This window comes from Gymnogyps californianus, chromosome 13, assembly GCF_018139145.2.
Source record: "Gymnogyps californianus isolate 813 chromosome 13, ASM1813914v2, whole genome shotgun sequence".
NCBI lineage: Eukaryota > Metazoa > Chordata > Aves > Accipitriformes > Cathartidae > Gymnogyps > Gymnogyps californianus.
Window position 1 is genome coordinate 13,441,981 of NC_059483.1, and position 18,795 is coordinate 13,460,775.

The following is an 18,795-nucleotide window of genomic DNA, read 5'->3' on the forward strand; positions in this document are numbered from 1 at the left end:
GTGATCAAAACATTATTAAATCCAAACCACCCAGTTTCCTTCCAGCTCTGCTTTTTTTTCCCCAGCAGTCTCTGCTGTCCAGCCCACGTTTTTTGGAGCTGAAAAATCATTAGCAATTTCCACCATCAGCACGTCAGCGCAAGGAAGAGACAAGCCTCTAGAGCCTATGGGGGTGAGGACAGAGGTTTTTAGCAGCTGGACTCTTTCCCCAAAAAGACAATGACTGAGCTTATGCATTAGTTTTAGATCTCAGAATTCTACGATTTAACAAGGAAGCTTTGTTACATTTGATACATAGCAATTAAGCCATGTAAATCTATTTTATATTTAAAAAAATGCATGCTATGGCTCTGTGATCATTTTAGCTTCTCTAACTACCAAGAACTCTTAAAAAAAAAACCAAACCAACCTCTTAGGAAAGCAAAATGAACAACAGAGGCGCTTTTTACCTTTTTAAAAAAAAAAAAAAAAAGAAGAAAAAAGAAAAAAAGCAATTGCCAGTCAATGCCTAATACTACTGAGATTCTCCCAGTGTGAGGAACTGATGACTTTCTGTGAAGGATTCCTGGAAAGCTTAGTAGCTGTATGTTTGAGAAGCTTTCTGACAAGTACCATTTAGGAACATGGATTAAAATTTTTGATGAGCTAAAAGTATTAATTGAAAACTTCTCCACTTTGCAGCTGCTAAAAAGAAAAAGGGTATTTAAAACTGGGCTCCTGTGACAAGTTATTATTTCTTCCCTTCCCACCCTACCCTGAGAACTACGCTTGTTTAAGTAAGTGTACATAAATAGTGATTTAAAACACTAAAGGCTCTAATAAAGAATGTGAGGTTAGTCACTTTATAAAGCTTCTACATTTTTTTCCTAGTTCATCCATTTATGTGGTTACATAGATTGGTATTTCAGTGTTACAAGGATCTTAATCTTTAAATCATTTATCCTCAGAGTGCTGTGAAGCAATCAAGTATCCATGCTTTACAAAACAAGGAAGCATACTTCATGAAGAAGAGACTAAGACTAAGTTCGTAGAAAGTCTGTGCAGAGCAGGATTTCATTTTTAGTTTGCAAATTTTTCCTGATCCCAGGTGATCAAGAAAGTGGGGACAGAACATAGTGAAAAAATAGCTAACCACGATTAAAAGCAATTTTTATTTAATCTGCTTTAAGAAAGCCCAAAGTAAGGTTAAGTTACTCTGGAAGAAAGGCTTTAAATAGGGCCAAGATAATTACTATTATGTAGTTGTGCATTCTCCAAAGAAGTCTTCAGAAAATAAAAAAGATGACCTACAAAAAAGTAAACACTTTAAAAAGGTCCCATTACTATTTCTTTCCTTTGCTGTAGATCTATTTTTGTGTTGCAGATCCCTTTTACTCATATTTGGCTTTGTTAATTCCAACTGACTTTGACTGTTTCTTTAGGCAGGTCAACACCCAGGGCAAACACATGCAAGCTTCCAATGTTCTTGAAATATTTTATTATAAAGCACTTCAGACAAACTTTCATTCAAAAAAAAAAAAAGTTCTCATCTGTAAAAGGAAACTATTTTAAAACAACATTCATAAAGAAAATAGACTGTTCTTAAGCATCAACTTCAGTTAGAGCTCTTCTGTAACGCAATCTAAAGACAAAACTGATGGGTCAAGAGCTATTCATTTCATATATACTCATAAAAGGGAGACTAAGATGTTACACAGACATCATGGAGCATCTTATTGTTTATAATGAAATAGGAACACTTGATAGTTAATTCTGGCCTGACAAAGCAGTCCAACATTTAAATATTTTTCAGTCCCAAAAGAGACAAACCATTAACATTTCTCATTCGATAATTAAGCCAGCCCTGGGTAAGGGTTAAAGCCACTTCAAAGCATCTAACATGATAAGCTCTTCATTTCATGTACTTCTCCTGTTGATCAGCCAAGATTTTTGCTGAGGATTTGGCATCATAGAAAAGTTCATTTATTTCTTCAATATGCTCTTTCTCAATGCTGTCTTCCCATTAATCTTGGCAAGCAGGTTAGCTGGGGTCAGTAACTGCACGGCATACCTGTGATCAAACAGAGATGGATGGATGAATAATTACAATCCAGTGCATCCCAGTGAACTGAATATATGTAGGGGTGGGAGATTTGTTAGGAAACACACAGCTCTACCAGCAGTATAAAAAGTCTGCAAGACCCTCCAGCACATGCAATCCTTAAAGGAGGAAAGAGGAGGATTACCACTCTTTTTTAATGTTAGCACTGTTCTTAATAGACCACATTATTGTATGGGAGAGGTTTGTCTCACTTCCAAGACTGAGTTATCCTACAGTGTTTTTAGACCCAGTCATACTTAAGAGAAAAGCCAACTGTGCTCAACTTACCTTAAGGTTGTCTTGGTACCAATTTCCCCTAAATGGTTTAGAGCTTCTTCACTAATATTAATTCCTTCTGTCTGAGCACGAAGTTTTATGATCTGTTGGGATGAAGGAGTAAGTGAGGTACCAGCCCAAGTGATTAGCATGCTAAACTACTTAGCTTAGTATCTGGAAACTCTGTCAGCTTAGAGATGAGACATACTATAAAACAAGATGGTGTGGAGAGTTATCCTAGTGTAACTTACCACTAAACTAGAATCTGTAGAATTCTAAGTCTTTGAATAGGCAAATACAATGCTGAAAAACTGATTATCACAAAAGGCAGGCAAAGTAATATGTCTGGACTGCTAACCCTTCATGTTAATTCTGCACGGTTAGCAAAGTGTATCTACTAATAAGGAGCAGAATATTAGAACTTATATAAGAAAATGGAAAAAGTATGCAGGAAGTAAGTGACAGCTGGAGTCTTGTGGACAGCTACACCAGTTACTAAATTTTGCAGTGTATCACTGCCGCTATACAGCGGAGCCCTCCAAAAAGCCCTACAGAAAGCTACGCCCTTTCCTTAACAGCTCACAACACACTTTTTATTCAATTGACAAGAAGATAGTAAACTAAATCAAAAAGTTACTTTCTATGATTCACCTATTCCTGCAAGAAGAAAAAAAATCACTAAGAAGAATCTAATCTTTCAAGAACAGTCTCAGGCTTGTACCAGTTTGAAGATCTTTACAAAGTTGGAGAGCAAGATATCACCAATAAGCCTGAGCATATAAAGCTGTAACAAAAGTGGCACAAGTCTCTCGGTAGTCCGTATTACCAGCTGAGTGATAAGGGGCAGACTGGATAATGATGTTGTGTTGTAGTGCTGAGATAACTCTGGAACTGCAAGCCTCATATAATACAGGTATTTTTCACTTTGGCAGCTTTGTAAACAAGATATCAAGAAGCACTCGTTTAAATTAAAGCCATAAAAATGCGCAGGGGAGGCAGGGTAGGGAACAGAGTAAAAGAGAGGGGCTTGAAATGGCAGGAAGTTGTGCTAAGATATTAATACTAAATATTGGCAATGCTGCTGCAAATTGCAATTTCAGATTGAAGATTTTTTTTCTGTCTTTTAGATCACCTAAACATCACCTTCCCTTCATTCTAATACTGCTACTTTATTCTTCCCCTGCTAGAAACAAGGTATCTTGAATGCCACATCTTTAACAACCTTTTTTTAAATAACTTTTTATCTAGCAACTTGGTAGAACCTTACTGAAGGATTGGGGCCCAAGCCATTAACCCAGCAAAGACATATAAATAAGTTGCTATGAAATAGGAAAAGAAGTGTTTATCAGGTAAAATGCATTAGGAACAAAAAGTCCCAGTTATAACCTCTAATATCTAACAGCAGGCACATAGGCAAAAAAGTTTGATTACAACAATACCTGACTGGAATATGCATAAAAGTGAATTTTCTCCCTATTCTGGTTGCACTAACTGTGGGTCTTGCTCTCAGAGCAGCGCTACACAATGGGATTTCTACTTTATCAACACAAAAAGAAATATTTTGAACTGGTTATGAACAAATTTTCAGTAGATATATGGACAATTCTAGTGCTGATAAACAAATCAATTATGAAAGGCCAAGGCAAAGAGCCTCACACAGAAACAACAGCCGTGAAAACTTCTTCCTAGCATGAAAGAAAAATGGGAGCAAAACCAGAGAAATAAATTTATGGACGTCTTATTTTTAAACCCCCCCCATTGTATTTAGTTAGAAACCAAAGTTAAGTGTAATAGCTCCTCCTCTTCTCCCAAGAGAAGAAGTCATTCAAAAGCCTTAATTTAAGGGAAGATGAGATTATCTGACTATGGGAACATGATTTATGGGACATAATGTCTGGACTCTAGCTTTAGGAAATGCTACTGTAAACACTTGCTTTCCCTTACCCCTGGGGAGGGTGGAAATCACAGCACTTACCCAGCTCTTCTGAAAATCAACAGTTCAGAAACTAGCTCTTTAACAGTGTATTTATCTGCATGATAATACAGCATGAGGCAGGTATTATATATAGCGACCTTAACAAAAAGTAACTCGGAGTACATACTCCTACTACCCTAACTACACAAAATTCTCATACAGTATAGGAAAGTCCAGACAACAGTCTTTAACATCCCCAGACTAAGTAAAAGTCACACTTTAAAATTTTTTTTGTATATAGACAAAACATAATTGTATTATTAAATCACTGGGCTGCTTCTACTGTAATCTATACCATAATGCTTTGAAGTGTCCTTTTAGGTACAAAAAAATCATCCTGAGAATGGCTCACAACAGCCGTATGTGAAAAGCTCCTCAAACCAAGTGAAATGAAGCTTTGCCTCTACGTTTATATTCGATAAATGCCTCGGCTTCACCTTGGCACTTATCCAGCAGCAGGAGACTATTATCTCATGACAACGCTCTCCTCCATTGACACTATCTCTTAAATAATACAAAGAATTGACATGATAAACCGTAATGTCTTCTGCATTGTGTCACTTCGCAGCATTGAGACGCTAATGAGGGGGGATCTTTGACACAATGCATCATAATGGCAACCAAGCATTATAATCGATACACAATACATTATGATGGCCCCACAGGAAAAGTTTCAGGCATTCAGAAGCATATCTCTGCAACACTTGCTGTACTTACATTTCCAAACTTGACTAGGAGCATGAAAATCGTCCCAGTTTCAGGAGACAGTCCTAGTAGGTTAAAGCTATAGTATAGGGCATAGAGGCAAAAATGCAGTGCATGAAGTTGCATTCCTCAATCCCTCTCATCTCTTACATGGAGGAACAGCCTGAGGTCTGGGAGCAAAGGTCCCAAGATGAGACACTTCATCTCATACCAACTGAAAAAGCACTACCTGCTGGAACGTGCAAACTCTACGGAAAGCACATCTGTGCAAGAGATAAGGTCAGCTAACAATTCATGCTATTCCATGCAAGTGAGATGTCACTTTCAGCTCTAGATATGCTTACCAATAGAACTGGTCAGTGGGTGGAAATCAGACAGAGAAATTGCATGCACAATTTTAACCAGCTTATTGTAAATGGTTACTAAAGCAGCATGCATTTAGGAAGTGGTAAGCTTTCTGGCACAAACCCTGGTGACCACAATCAAACAGCTCTATAGTAACAGAATATGCAGAAACATAGCAGTCATCTCAATAGACTAGAACTCTGGGGACTTTTTACAGATTCTCTTAAAATGCTGTGCCTACCTGCTTCATTTCTTGGGGTGTATACAGCATGGTTCGGATAATCATTACTCTATCCAGCAGGTCCAGTGGTATTCCATGAGGAGACACTACATCCTCTGTGCCTCTAAAGGAGAAACCAAAGAGAAGGAGATCATTCTGAGTTCAGTACATTCATTTGACTAAAATCAGTAATAAGTAACTACACATCTACTAGTTTACAATTCTTGTGTCTTCCCGCAGAGACACACTCCCTAGATAGCGACAGAAAACATTCTAGTCTGAAGTTCATACTGGACAGCCTGAGGGAAACAGATACTATTTCTGGAGCTCTTAAACATGCCACTCAAAAATAGTTAGAGGTGGTGCTTTCCTGCATTGTATATTACAATACAGTCTTATCTAATGTTCCAAGGTATCTTCCAGCAAGGAACAAATCATTCTTACTAAGTTGTTTAGCAGTATCAGTAGAAATTAGATACACTATCATCCATTTGGAGAACATCCCCTCTTGCTGAGCAAGCCATTACTCTGTTCAATCCTTCCCCAGTCCCTCCAGTGAATACTGCAGTGGCTTACATTCCATGCTTGCAGTCCAGCAAATTGAGAAGTGGAGGTCTGTGCGTGAAGTATAGAGCAGGATCTAGACCCCCAACCATTTTAATTGTTTGATGTACAACACCAAACAGCAAAGGCTGCAGATACATCTACTCTTGGTTTTCCAAGACCACCACGATTTGCTGCGAAGTCAAGAGTGAAAGATATCCAGATTTCATGAGATCTATAGAGACTGCAGGTAAAAAAAAGTAAAGTGCTGGTAGAGAATTACATTTCTAAGTTCAGTGCTAGTACTTAGGCACTGCAGCTTTGGCCATGCTCCTCCTTGGGAAATGAATCAAAATGCCCTGCAATCATCTGCTGTACTCCCGAGTAGACAGTGTTCTCTCCTCTGAAGTTATTCCTTCTCTTATGAGGTTACAGAATCAACTATATCTATACAATTAACAATCAACAATCTATACAATTAATTTTTTCCCCGACCCTTTTAAGAGCCATCAGCAGGCAAATCAGAGCATCGCTAACTACTTGAGATAGTGGTATAAAGTTAAGAGCTTGCTTTTAAGGACTTAATTTAGCAATATTAGATACAACCATTATATGGAAAACTTCCATTCTTAAATCACACTTTTTTTCATAACAAGATCTGCAGTGAATCCATGCTGACAGATCTCTCCTTGCTCTACTTTTACAAGACAGCCTTTTTATGCCTCTGCAAAGAGAGCACTGCAATGTCCACCTTAAACATTTCTGAAGGGCTTATCACCTTCACTTCTAAGCAATGCAAACAGAGAAAGATTAATACCAGATGAGCCACTAAGAGAGAAAGGAATAGCTGGTTACACAGCTGAATTAAATCAATTTAAAGAGTAGCAATCATTGCTAATGACAGCTTGTTTAGACATAATTAGACCTAGACCACAAATTAGCAGTAGAGCTTATGGAAGAATCTGAAAGAGGAGAGCACTTTTACTGAACATGCAAAGAATGCATTGTGTGGGTGCAAAATATTGAAGTGGAGGCACGAACTGGAGTGGAGGTGAAAAACAAGTTAGTTGGCAAGACCAAAGAATCACAAAAAGCCAGACCAACATAGTAGGAAAAAATGAAGAGTAGGGAGAGGCTGAACTGTGACACGCTTTAAGAACAGGAAGCTTAAGTCTGATGCAATGAGGACAGCAAATGGCAAAATAATCCAGAAGAAGCAGGAAACTATGATATTAGAGGTTTGTAGCCCTGGTGCTTTTGAATTCCCTAATGTGCAAGCAACAGATGTGCTGAGGTATCCAGTGAGAAAGGTAATTGTTACAGATCACCCAGGAAGTAAGACAATTCAGAAGCTGTTAGAGAAAGAGGGATGTGTCAGTGGAAATAAAAGGAGGAATTCCATTCTGCTTTAACTCAGTCAGCCTGGCATTAAATGCTTGTCCCATCATGAAGCTCACAAGCAGTTCTTGAGCACTGATGCAGCTTGCAACCCATGCAGGGGATTATCACAGGTGTCAGTGTTAGAGCCAAAGCCTTCAAAGATTATAACTCTACTGAAACAGCTAATTCCAAGGTTTATGGACCTTGGACCTAAATTCAAGTTTAGACATCATACCTGATAACGCAGTTTCCTCGATTGGAAGCAAAGATCACAATGGGGGAAATAGAAGATTCCAGTGCTCGGTGCAGGTATGTGAAGCATTCAATATCCAGCATGTGAACCTCATCGACAAAGAGTACACCTGGCACTAGCTCTGCAATGCCTTGGTCGATGTATTTATTTACCACCTTATTTATCTCTCCTCGAAGTTTGTCTGAGAACAAAAAGAAACTGTTAGTTGTTCTGCTAGTGAACTATAGGTCTGTATACAAGGCTTAAAGCAAGTAAAATTCTCCTTGACTTTTTTCATGGTTTGGTATCTTAGTGCCACAGGGAAAATCTCTGTGACACTAAAATTCTGTGGCATTCAGTCCTGTATTGGTGAGACATCCGTACAACAAAATATTTCTAAACTGAACTTCTTGCACTTAACTGGGGTAGTCTGTCCCCTCACATGGCTTGTAAAAAACTGTGATTTTTGGGGGGGGGGGGCGGGGAAGTTAGTCAAACCTCAGTTTAAAACATGAAACGTAACAAAGTTTCCAAGCATGGCTGAAAAGAACATCACTGAAAGAATAAAATATTGCTACTGTATTTCAGCAAAGAAGTTGTGTTTAACAAAAAAAAAAAATAGGGCTATATAAATTTCTGTGAACATATGGATCTCAAAACTATGCAAGATGTCAAATCAATAAATCTGACATTAGAATAAGCAAAGTGACCTCTGGAACAGACAAAATACTTCAAAAGACCACCATTCAAGTTAGGTATTGAAACAGACTGATCTAAGTTTAGATAGTCACTTACTGAAACATCATTTCTTTCAAAGCAAAAAGGAGAATAGATCTTTATGTAGATATGTTTTTCTCCAATGATCTGTAGGTAGGAAGAGCAGCAGTGCACTTAGCGCATCAAGTCAACAGACAGCTGCTATAGAGGTGTCTAAACCAAACCAGGGTTAGAGTCTTTAGAAGCCATTTTTCTACTCCACAGAAATTCAGTACGATTGCTTCACATAAGAATGCAGACTAACAACTTTCAGATTTTTTTTGTTGTTGCTGTTCAGTTTGGCTCTTTGTTGAAAGTGTGAACCTCACGCTCTCTGGCAGGAATGTTTTGAGAAGAAGGATAGCACTAGTGTTCTGACCTCTTTCTCCCCAGGAAGATGGGTGCAGAGTACAGTATATATTTTATCACTATATGTGTGAACCGATAATGTGTTGTACTGTTTCCAGCCATTGCAATTCTAGCAGCTGTATCACTGCTTTTTGAAATCTGAATATTTATGAATAAATATTACGTAGGCATTCATTTAGAGATGCTGCATGAGTAACCCTATTTTTAATCCTTTTCTAACTGGCAAACGTATAGGTTATGTTGGTCTAAAAATACCATGCAGGATTCATACCAGTAATTTCAGTTTTCTTAGGCTTCATCAATTGTCCCATCATAGAAAGGATGTCTTGCCCACCCTAGGAAAAGAAAGTTACAGATCAGCTATGAGGTCTTGTAGTGAACACACACCTTGAGAATTTTATAAATGAGGAATTGGTTAAAGAAGTTGTTTCTTGCAGTTAACTTGATACTTCATACCAGCAGTGGTTGATAATTTGTCAAAGGTTAGGTTGCTTCACCGCAGCACTCTTCCAAACATAATCATTTAGCTACCTCCTCACCCTTTCTTTAGCCTTGTTCATTTGGAGAACACAAAAAACCAAAATGAGATATCCTCTTCTAAAAAAAATTGTCACAGAGAAACTCAGAAGGACTGAAATTGTCAGGGAACACAGAGACATGGGTTGCCTGCGTGCACGGTAGGTGTTCAACCTGTCAACACAGGAACAATTATTCTGAGCTTTAAGACTTGAATACCATGATTTTTATCAGATAAATGATTTTGTTGGAAAAAAGGATGTTTATTTTGAAATTGAGTAGGTTAAGGGGTTGTAGTATCATACTGTAGGGATGCCAGCCTTTAAACAAAGATACTGTATTGGTAGCGGCTTTTGTTTATGACATAAATGGAATTCCCTCGATACTGGGTTTATGTTACAGATACAGCAAGGAGTAATTCTCCTATTTTCAATTTTTTTGCTGCAGTATGTTCAGAGCTCTACTGAAAGTCACAAGGAAGTTTAACAAGAGGTTATGAAACATTTCTGAAGGAAGCAGGGGCATCAACAGAATCCACAGCAGTCAAAAATACTTAAGTCACCTTTTATCACAGTGCTTGCAGTTTCCATTTCATGGCCACAAAACCACAAACACAGAGCAGAATATATTAATCTGCATTCAGAACTTTCAATAAATAAAATGATGTAGATCTGGCTGCTGCTACCTCACATCTGTAGGCAACTTTCCTTCTGGAGAGAAAGTAATAAACTTTTCCTGGTCAAGAGGAGCAGCCCACACTGCTCTTTTTCTGCAGGGGACGGGGCACAGTGGTGGAGGGAAGGAGAGAGCTGGGTCTAGATTATGCATTAACCGTGAAGGTAGCGGATCCCAAATACCCGCGTGGAAGCTCTGCTATGGCTATAAGGCTTTCTCTGTAATGTTAGGAAATGTACTGTGACAAATATTCCATGACCAGGTGCATGAATCCTAACCTAGGAACTGCCTCTTTAACCTGTAAGGCAGGGCCACTGAAGCAGCCAACTGCAGCGTGACCTCCCTGAAGAGAGGAGAGGTAGACTGGCCTTCAAGGTGTAACACCTACTGCTTTTCCTATAGTGGAATCTTTGAGTACTTGAATAATCTCCTTGATTATTCTAGTAACCATCACATCTATGTCAAATAATTTTTCTGTAAAGACTTCATCTGTGGAGTCAGATACCTGAGGTCGAGCATTGGCCACATCCAAGTCATGCAGGGTCACATCCTGAATAATTTCCTTTTTCTTGTGCACATCACCCTTTGGCAAGGGAACATACTCTTCAGCTTCAAGGTCAAATTCCGTAGCATAGATATCACACCTGCCTTGTCTCTGAGGAAAAGCAAGGAAGAGAAACCCAGGTATAGAATTAGTTTCCGTGCCAAAACCTTGAGTGACACGAACTTGATAAAGATAAAGGGCTTAGTTCACAATTCCAGTCTTGACAAGCTTCTGCTGACAATTCAGACATCCCACTCCCTGCTTAGCAACAGGCATACCCTATCTACTGATCAAAGCTCAAAAACTCTGTTGAAAAACACCTGATATTTTCAGTGGTAAGAATATTCCACTCCTCTCTCCACTTCTTTTAACCGTATGCAATTCTTGCTAAAGGACAAATCCAGCAGATCAACTAGAGATTCAGAGAACTGCTCAAGACTCCTTTGTAGGTGGGTGATTTATTATAAGATACAAAATATTATGCTCATCCATTAAACAGCAAGTATCGCTGTACACTACTTTCTAAATCAGATATGAAAAGAATGCTAACTAATGCAGTATTCCCTTCTACATGTATATATCTCGTGGAGAAAATACCACAGCGATAAAAGAAAGATTAAATACGCTGCACATGTCAGCCTGAAAATGACTAAAGTTGCTTGGTTTTTCCCCTCTTCCCTTAAAGATGTTTTGATCTTACAAAAAACTCATCCAGACAGCATCAGTGATAGCTTCCTTGCCAGATGACCTTAATTGTGAACCAGACGACCACGTTCTTTCAGTGCAAGAGAGAATTTTCTCTCCAGATAAGGAAAACACTGGGCTCTTTTTAAAACTTCCATGTAACCATTTCATGTTAGTTAAAGTTAGTAAATCAGAGAGCCTTCTGACAAAGGCAGAGAAAGTCTACAAGAATACATACAACTGCATGAAAGCGCAGAACTTTTCTTTTACCTTGACAGCTCCACTGTTTGCTTCAATATAAATAACGTCACCAGTTTCCACTCGCTCCTTCTGCAAGCTTTCAAATATGCTTGGGTCCAGCTGGAGACAAGCAAACATCACAGTTGGTCAAAACAGTTCCATATTGTTATGGTAATCAAGGACAAGAAATTTAGTCTAAAGCTCAATCCCACCAGACAAAATTAAACCGCAACTCCACCCAACAATACCTCTAGGATTTTATAAAGCTGTAACACTTGGAGTAGTGATAGAGAATAAATCCGAAAGAAGATGTACAGAACTTACTTTCTTACCAAAAAAATCAGCTATCTGAAAGAAGCAACGGTAAGTGCCAGAAACATAACGATACCAGTTACCATCACAAAATATGCCTTTGTGTAATGTGACAATATATTTATACCTAGGAAGCAGCACTTCTCTTGCTTTCTAGCAAAACTTTTATAAAAAATCTGGCTATAGCATTGAATTACGCTACTTGATTTCTTGCGTCTTTATCCTCTGTGGAGCTGTGTGAGGGAGAGTGGATGTGGAATACGTTAGATGCTTTTGTTTCTCTCAGTACATGTTTATTCACTTTTGCTCTGCATTTTCTGGTTTTCAGAGTGAACACATGCAAGATGATACTTAACAACAGAGACAGCTTTCAGTTCTCTTGTACTCTGACAGGGAAGTTGAACAACATGGACAGAGACTTGTACAAGAAAACAAAGGGAAAGTGGATCTGAGCTGGCAACATACCAGCTCAATTTCCAGTTCTCTATCAAATATTCACTAGAGCATATCTCCCCATGTAGAAAGAAGGGATGTGACAGAAAGAACAATTTATACCAAAGCAGGCAAGATTTCCCAAAACCATCCTCAAAAATTCAGTTGAGAATCAGGAAAACAAAACCAAACAAGACCTTTCTCATATGTTTGTTATCATGAACATGAATTTATAGCCAGGGTCAGAGTGAGCAGATAGATCATAGTTCAGATTCCCAACTCAGCCCATTTTTCTGTGGTTCTAGAACGCTGCAAAACTGCATCAGGATCTCTTCCTGCTTAAATTCGCTTTTAACTCATTGAAGACATACAGTGTGTGCTGCCAAACAGAAAAATAACAAGAGCTGCTAACTGAGCGATGGGTTTATCCCCAATTTCAATTAGTAGGAGACAAGACTAACATCTAAATTTTCTACATAAAGCAGATAAACATACACACTCAGGAGTTGGATAAAGTTGTCTAGCAAAAGAAAACAGCCTCCTGGCATCTCCAGTCTACAGAGACGGAGATCAAGAGCTTGAAATGGAAATAAGAAGCACTAAAAATAGAAGACGCAGACCTGAAATACTTAATGAAATTTCCGAGACCCTACCATACCTACCTTCAACTGTTTGGTTCCCTTTGCAGTTTTGAGTCCTATAATTACGTGGCTGATGGTTTTGCCATACCCCCCCATAGGATTTTCAGTCTCACATGGAGTTAGTTCTGTGACTTCTCCTTCATAAACTTCCTTGGTCTCTTTAATCCTCAACCCTGCAAGAAATTGTTTAGAATAGTTTCAGTACACAAATCAATGGCCATATACACTCAGGAGTCTGCTGCATTACTGCCAACAGAATGTAACATATTATCAGGCTACATTACATTTAATCATAATTTTTTACTTTTAAAAGTAGAAAGATGAATTATTGTTCTCTTCTTCAATATTATGTGAGAATATTCATCCTGTGTCATCAGAACGGAAGTTCAGCCCAAGTTCTGACGCGCAAAGCAGTTTATCAAACTCTAAGAAATTATCTTCTGTTTGTTATTATTAGTTCTTGAAGCAAACGTCAGTATCCTCTCTCTTTTCCCTCCCCCAAAGAGGGGATTTGCTTGATTTATTCCCCTACGCTAAAGTCAGAGAAACAGATCATCTCTGGAAAATAGTGACGCTAATGTAACTGAGAGTTTTACACAATTTCTGGACTATCAGAAAATCCCTGCAAAGTAAAGAAAAAGACAGGAGAAAAAAGTAACTTCATAAAAAGCTTTATATTTTAGCAACTGAGTTAAAAATAACATAAATTGATTAACAGGTATTGTGTTAGAACCTCATAAAATTAAGAAAAGGTTAATGTATCATTTAAAATATTTTTCAAGTTAATAGCAAAAGGTGAGCTAGATAAAATTTAGCAGAAACTGCTATAATGCAAATTTAAAACTATTTCAAAATAGCTGACAATGACATCCTTCCTTTGTTGTTTTTCAGACAGGCGAGCAATCATTGTAGTATCTAGTTATCTTCTATTCTAGTCACAACTGTTGTAATTAACTAAGTTACTTTAAATTGATGAATAATACAGAGCTCAAGAGTTTTACAGTTAGACTGTTCCAAAGAAAAACCACTATCATCACCACCACCACTACAATTATGCAGACGTTCTAACTACATAAAAGTTCAAAGAACCCACATCTGAAGAGACTCTATAAAGTATTTTATGAGACACACATGCCATACCAAAAATAATGAATGGGCTGTAACAAGATATAAGGAAGTCATCCTGCCCAGTCTGAGGCTATTAGGACTTTATAAAACTTTCCTTGTTCCATAACTTTTCATTTTGCTTTGAAATAGATCAGACACTTCACCAGTAATCTTGAGTTGCTGATAGGGGAATACAAAGAATTGACAAATATGAGTCTGTCTCCCTCTACTGGACCCAAATTAAGACCAGGAGTTGAAATGTGAGAAATAGGTTAATTGTGGACAACATGATAATTTCTTGGTAAGAAATGTTTGCTTTCTCTTATTTAGCACTACATAAGAAGTTCTATATAAAGTTAATTCCAGTAATTTTTTTTAAAATGTTTTTCAGGTATGCCAAAACATCAGACAAAGAATGAATGAACCTTTGAGTTCCAAAACTGACTTAGACAAGGCTGCATCACATATGCTACATATGCAAGGAATGTGAAGCAATGTGGGAATCTGTACAGTGTCCACAAAACTGCTGGTGCCGAGAACTGGACATTCACAGGTTTGTTTTTCCTTTTTGTTTTGTTTTTAAGCTTTCAGCAGAAGCTCTATTCTGCTCTGAAAAACTGGAAGCCCATTTGTGTTTGGGGTATATTTTGTATGCTGCTAAAGCACACCTTCCAGTTTCATTTCGTCTGAAAAGAATCCAATTCACACGCTCAGAGTCTGTTCCACAACACAAACCAAAGCTGAGTCAGCGAGGACAACCTAGAGATTTGCTTCAAAAGCATGCCTCTAATCTAAACTAATGTGCTTATATAGATGTGCTTATAGAAAATATTTATACATGAACTTGATCTGAACAAAGGTAACCGATGCTTTGAACTAGCTGCTGATTATCCTTTGTTTTCAAATGAATCTGCATGTATCAACTACAAACTTCATTCTCAAAAGAATTCTTAAACAGAGACATCTACTTACAAATCAGACATGTGAGTCTAAGGCGGCAATTGTGGGCTATTTCATGTTTTGGTTCAATAGCACTATATGGAGCTAAATAGTGCTTGTTTGATTTACTGGCAGTTACAATTTGGAGACACAGGGAACAGATATGCTATTTAAGTGGCTATTCCAGCAGTCATTTTTTACTGCAACTGAGCTCTAACATTAGCTACTGTCATCATCCTTGCCAGCTGCTAATAAGCTCTACACAGGATTAATCTCTCTCAGCTGAAGTTTTTTTAACCCGTACAACAATTCCATCTTCTCATTTCCCACTCTGTCCTTTTATGTTTCTTACATATTATAAACTCTCTACTATACCCCAAACAGTACTTGGCCATGAGACTATGTCAAGTCTGTTATTAAAAGACTCTCAACAATAAAAATTCTGTAAACTCAGAGTCACTCCTGTTTCCTTATACAGTGATGGGTCCAAACCAGTCAGACTCTGTTGTTCCCAAGAAAAAAAAAAAATTAAGTAAAAAATTGATGTTAACATCTCTGATCATTTTTATAAATTGAGGAGGCTAAACCCACAAAAGTAAAATGCATAATATGAGCAATAGAAGATGTATACAGAACCTTCTAACAAGGAATCATACAAAAAACCTAAATGAATACTTTAGGTACTGATTGACATGTGAGCTGAAGCTTCTCTTGCACCCAGTCACAGCGGGCACTGCACTGTGCATACAAAATCATTTTTTTAAAAACGCACTCTTGTAAATTATTTATTTACCAAGCAGGGAAGCTAAAACATACCCGAGACTTAAACACAATTGGAAAGTGTTCCATTACAAGAAATGATGGTTACTAGTCCTTTAAAATATTTCAGGTTTTTTTTTTTACGCTGATAAAAATATTCAATAAAGGTTGTGTTATGAAAATATGACATGGAATTCAACAGAAAGGAATAAAAGAAGTTCCATCTTTCATTAACACTAATATTTGTTTAGAAGTGTCTCTCTATTGACATTCAGGGAATGCAGCGAACTAACAATGTAGCTGGCTGTTAAACCTCAGAGAGCTAAAATACTGCTATCTCTAGAAATGACAACATGGATAGTGTAAGTTTCATCTGTTGGTTCAGGTTTCCAAATCTCTGACAGGGAACTTCATCACATCAAGGAAATTTTGCAGACTGCTGAGTCTCTGGCTTCCCTCCCCCAGGCCCTGCCAGTTTCATGGTAACTAGAAGACCAGAGACTACTGAGAGTTGCTTTCTTACAAAAGTCAATGGAATACTTCTGTTTCATTGCAGAACTGAGAGACTTCTTCACCTCTGCCACCAAATACTTAGATGAAGTCCAAGGGGAAACATGGTAGAGAAACCATGAAAATTAACTGTTACTATGTTCAGTACTGAAATCAGCTAGGCTATCTTTAGCCAATCCTCATACAAACAAGGGCCACTTCTAACTGCATTTACCAGTTGTCAGCAGCAATCATATAAGAGAGTTTAGATACTCATTGAGCTTGTGTTACAAATTTAACCAATTTACATTAAACTTGTAAAAGCACTCTAGAAGTGAGGAAGACATTAAGTTGAAGTTATTTATTTTGTTGGCATGGAACTTTCTTTGTGCTCGTTGGAATACCAAGTCAAGTTAACACTGCCATTTGGGAGTCCCTAATTAAGACTGTTTGCTTAGTAGGGTGAAATTACTAAAATAAAAAAAGGAGAGTGCATTTTTCTGTCTGTAACTATTTCTCCTAATGTAAGAAACTAAAAATAATTTTTCTTTCAGCTTTATTCAGAGTCACAGGCAAAACCAGGAGATGAACCTGGAGGATGAGTAAAGACTCTGGGGAAGTAGAATAAACCATAATACAACAATTAAATTATGGTTCATAAACAGAAAACCTTACTGACTCCACTAAGTGTGGAAGAGATTCGTAAATTAAGATCAGCACTGAAAAAAAGAACATACAATAACCTGAAAACCACCATGACCACTGAAAAGTTTTTCCTTTTTAAATGACTGGTAAAAAGCAAAATAAGTATCACGCAAACACTTAATTTTTCTGTCTTTCTGAAACTTACCAATTGCACGTCGGAAGTTTTCCATTAGAACTTCTGTTTTCTTGATCTCAGTGGAATAGACCTCACTTCCAACCATAGGACAAAAGGGAACTTTACTTCCCAGTTCCTGAGCAATAGCTAAAGCCAAAGCAGTCTTAAAAAAAAAAAAACCAAAACAAAACCTACACGTTAATTTTTATGAGAATTAACAAAGGATTCTTTCTGCATAAAGTTAATTTTCCTCATCATATCGCCTTCCATATATCAACTATCAATTTAATAAAGACTATTCTGTCTGACATATATTTCTTACATATAACAACCCTCCACCCCCCAGAACAAGTTATACACATATAAAGTGACTTTTATCAAAGACTTATAAAACACTTTGAAGAAACAATACTAGGCATTTGAATTTGACATCTGATACAAATGCAAAAAGCCTTAAACAGCACGGGGAAAAAAAATAAACAAAGCAAAAACTATTTAGGCTTTTAATATAAAACTAACTTCCAAGACTCTTCTTCAGAGACCATGTTACCTATCTGTTTGGTAACTTACAAGAGGTGGTTTCATGCTAATGATGCCTGAACACATCACTGGATACTGCCAATGTTGATGACATGGCAAAAATCAAAATATAAAGCAGGAAACGATATCAATACATTGATGAAAAAAATTCCAGTAGATGAAGACATTATGCAACCACTACCCTAAAATGCTTTTGACAACAAATTAAAATAAAATAATTTGGGAATACTTTATTCCATATAAAAAAAGAAAAATAATACCTTGCCAGTTCCAGGAGGTCCTGCCAACAGCACAGCTCTGCCAGCCATTTTCTTGCTTTTGATTAGTTCCACTATAACCCCACAAGCCTATAAGTTAAATAAGTATTTACACTGTTAACACAAGTATTGCTATAATATCTTTTGTTCCAATATTACTAAAAGTGTTTAGAAATATTTCGTTTTGTGAGCCCACTAAAAATAAAGGTTTTCAATTTCATGCACACAAAAAGGGAGGCAAGATCAGAAAAACCTACTTCCCACAATCACTTTATCTGACATAGACATTAAAAAAAACCCAAAACCCACAGGCAACAAAACTCAACCTAAGAGCGCAGACTCCTTTCCCCCTCCTGGAGTTGCATGCATATATAAACGTTTAAAAATAAAGCAAGAAATGAATGTATGACTTTCAGAACGACAGATCAGCTAAAGCACCCGCCCAGGGCCAGACACCGGCCTGAAACGGAAGCTCCAATCCCCACTTGCACCAAATCTCTTGACTTTTGGTAGGTTTCATTGCCTTTGATACCCCAATTTCTACGCCTAAAACCGGGAGACAGACATCTGCCCTTGCCGCCAGCTAACGCAAAAAATTAGCGGCGTAAGGAATAGCCTTGATTGCCCCCATCGCAGCAGAATACGCGCAGGAGCTCAGGCAAAGACTTTCGCTCCCTAACGGGACTTCTAAGAACACCCAGCCCAGACCGGACCTGCCCCCGCGCCGCCCAGGGCCCCCGAGCTTCCACCTCAAGTGGGGTGGAGGCTGCAGAGCCCCAGGGGAGCCTCGGCCGGGCCCTGCCGCCCCCCTCGCTCACCTCCCGCGCATTCTCCTGCCCCACGAGCCCGGCCCCCGCCGGCTTGGCGGTCCCGCTCTCGTCCAGCCCCAGCCCCTTGACATGGCTGTGGGCGGCGATGCGCTGCGTCTTCGAGGTGCTCTTCACCTCCTCGATCTTCAT

The 18,795-nt window shown here is 38.2% G+C and overlaps 1 protein-coding gene across 1 annotated transcript; it reads right to left on the minus strand.

The window, feature by feature from the left end:
* Positions 1 to 1,460: 1,460 nt before the first annotated feature.
* On the minus strand, positions 1,461 to 18,795 carry RUVBL1 (RuvB like AAA ATPase 1). The gene is made up of 11 exons (XM_050904590.1): positions 18,655 to 18,795; positions 17,840 to 17,926; positions 17,070 to 17,202; positions 12,947 to 13,098; positions 11,571 to 11,660; positions 10,578 to 10,727; positions 9,153 to 9,216; positions 7,760 to 7,958; positions 5,623 to 5,725; positions 2,369 to 2,460; positions 1,461 to 2,050 (listed from the first exon to the last, which is right to left on the minus strand). The coding sequence occupies exons 1-11, from the start codon at positions 18,793 to 18,795 to the stop codon at positions 1,963 to 1,965; spliced, it is 1,299 nt and encodes a 432-aa protein (XP_050760547.1). The 3' UTR covers positions 1,461 to 1,962.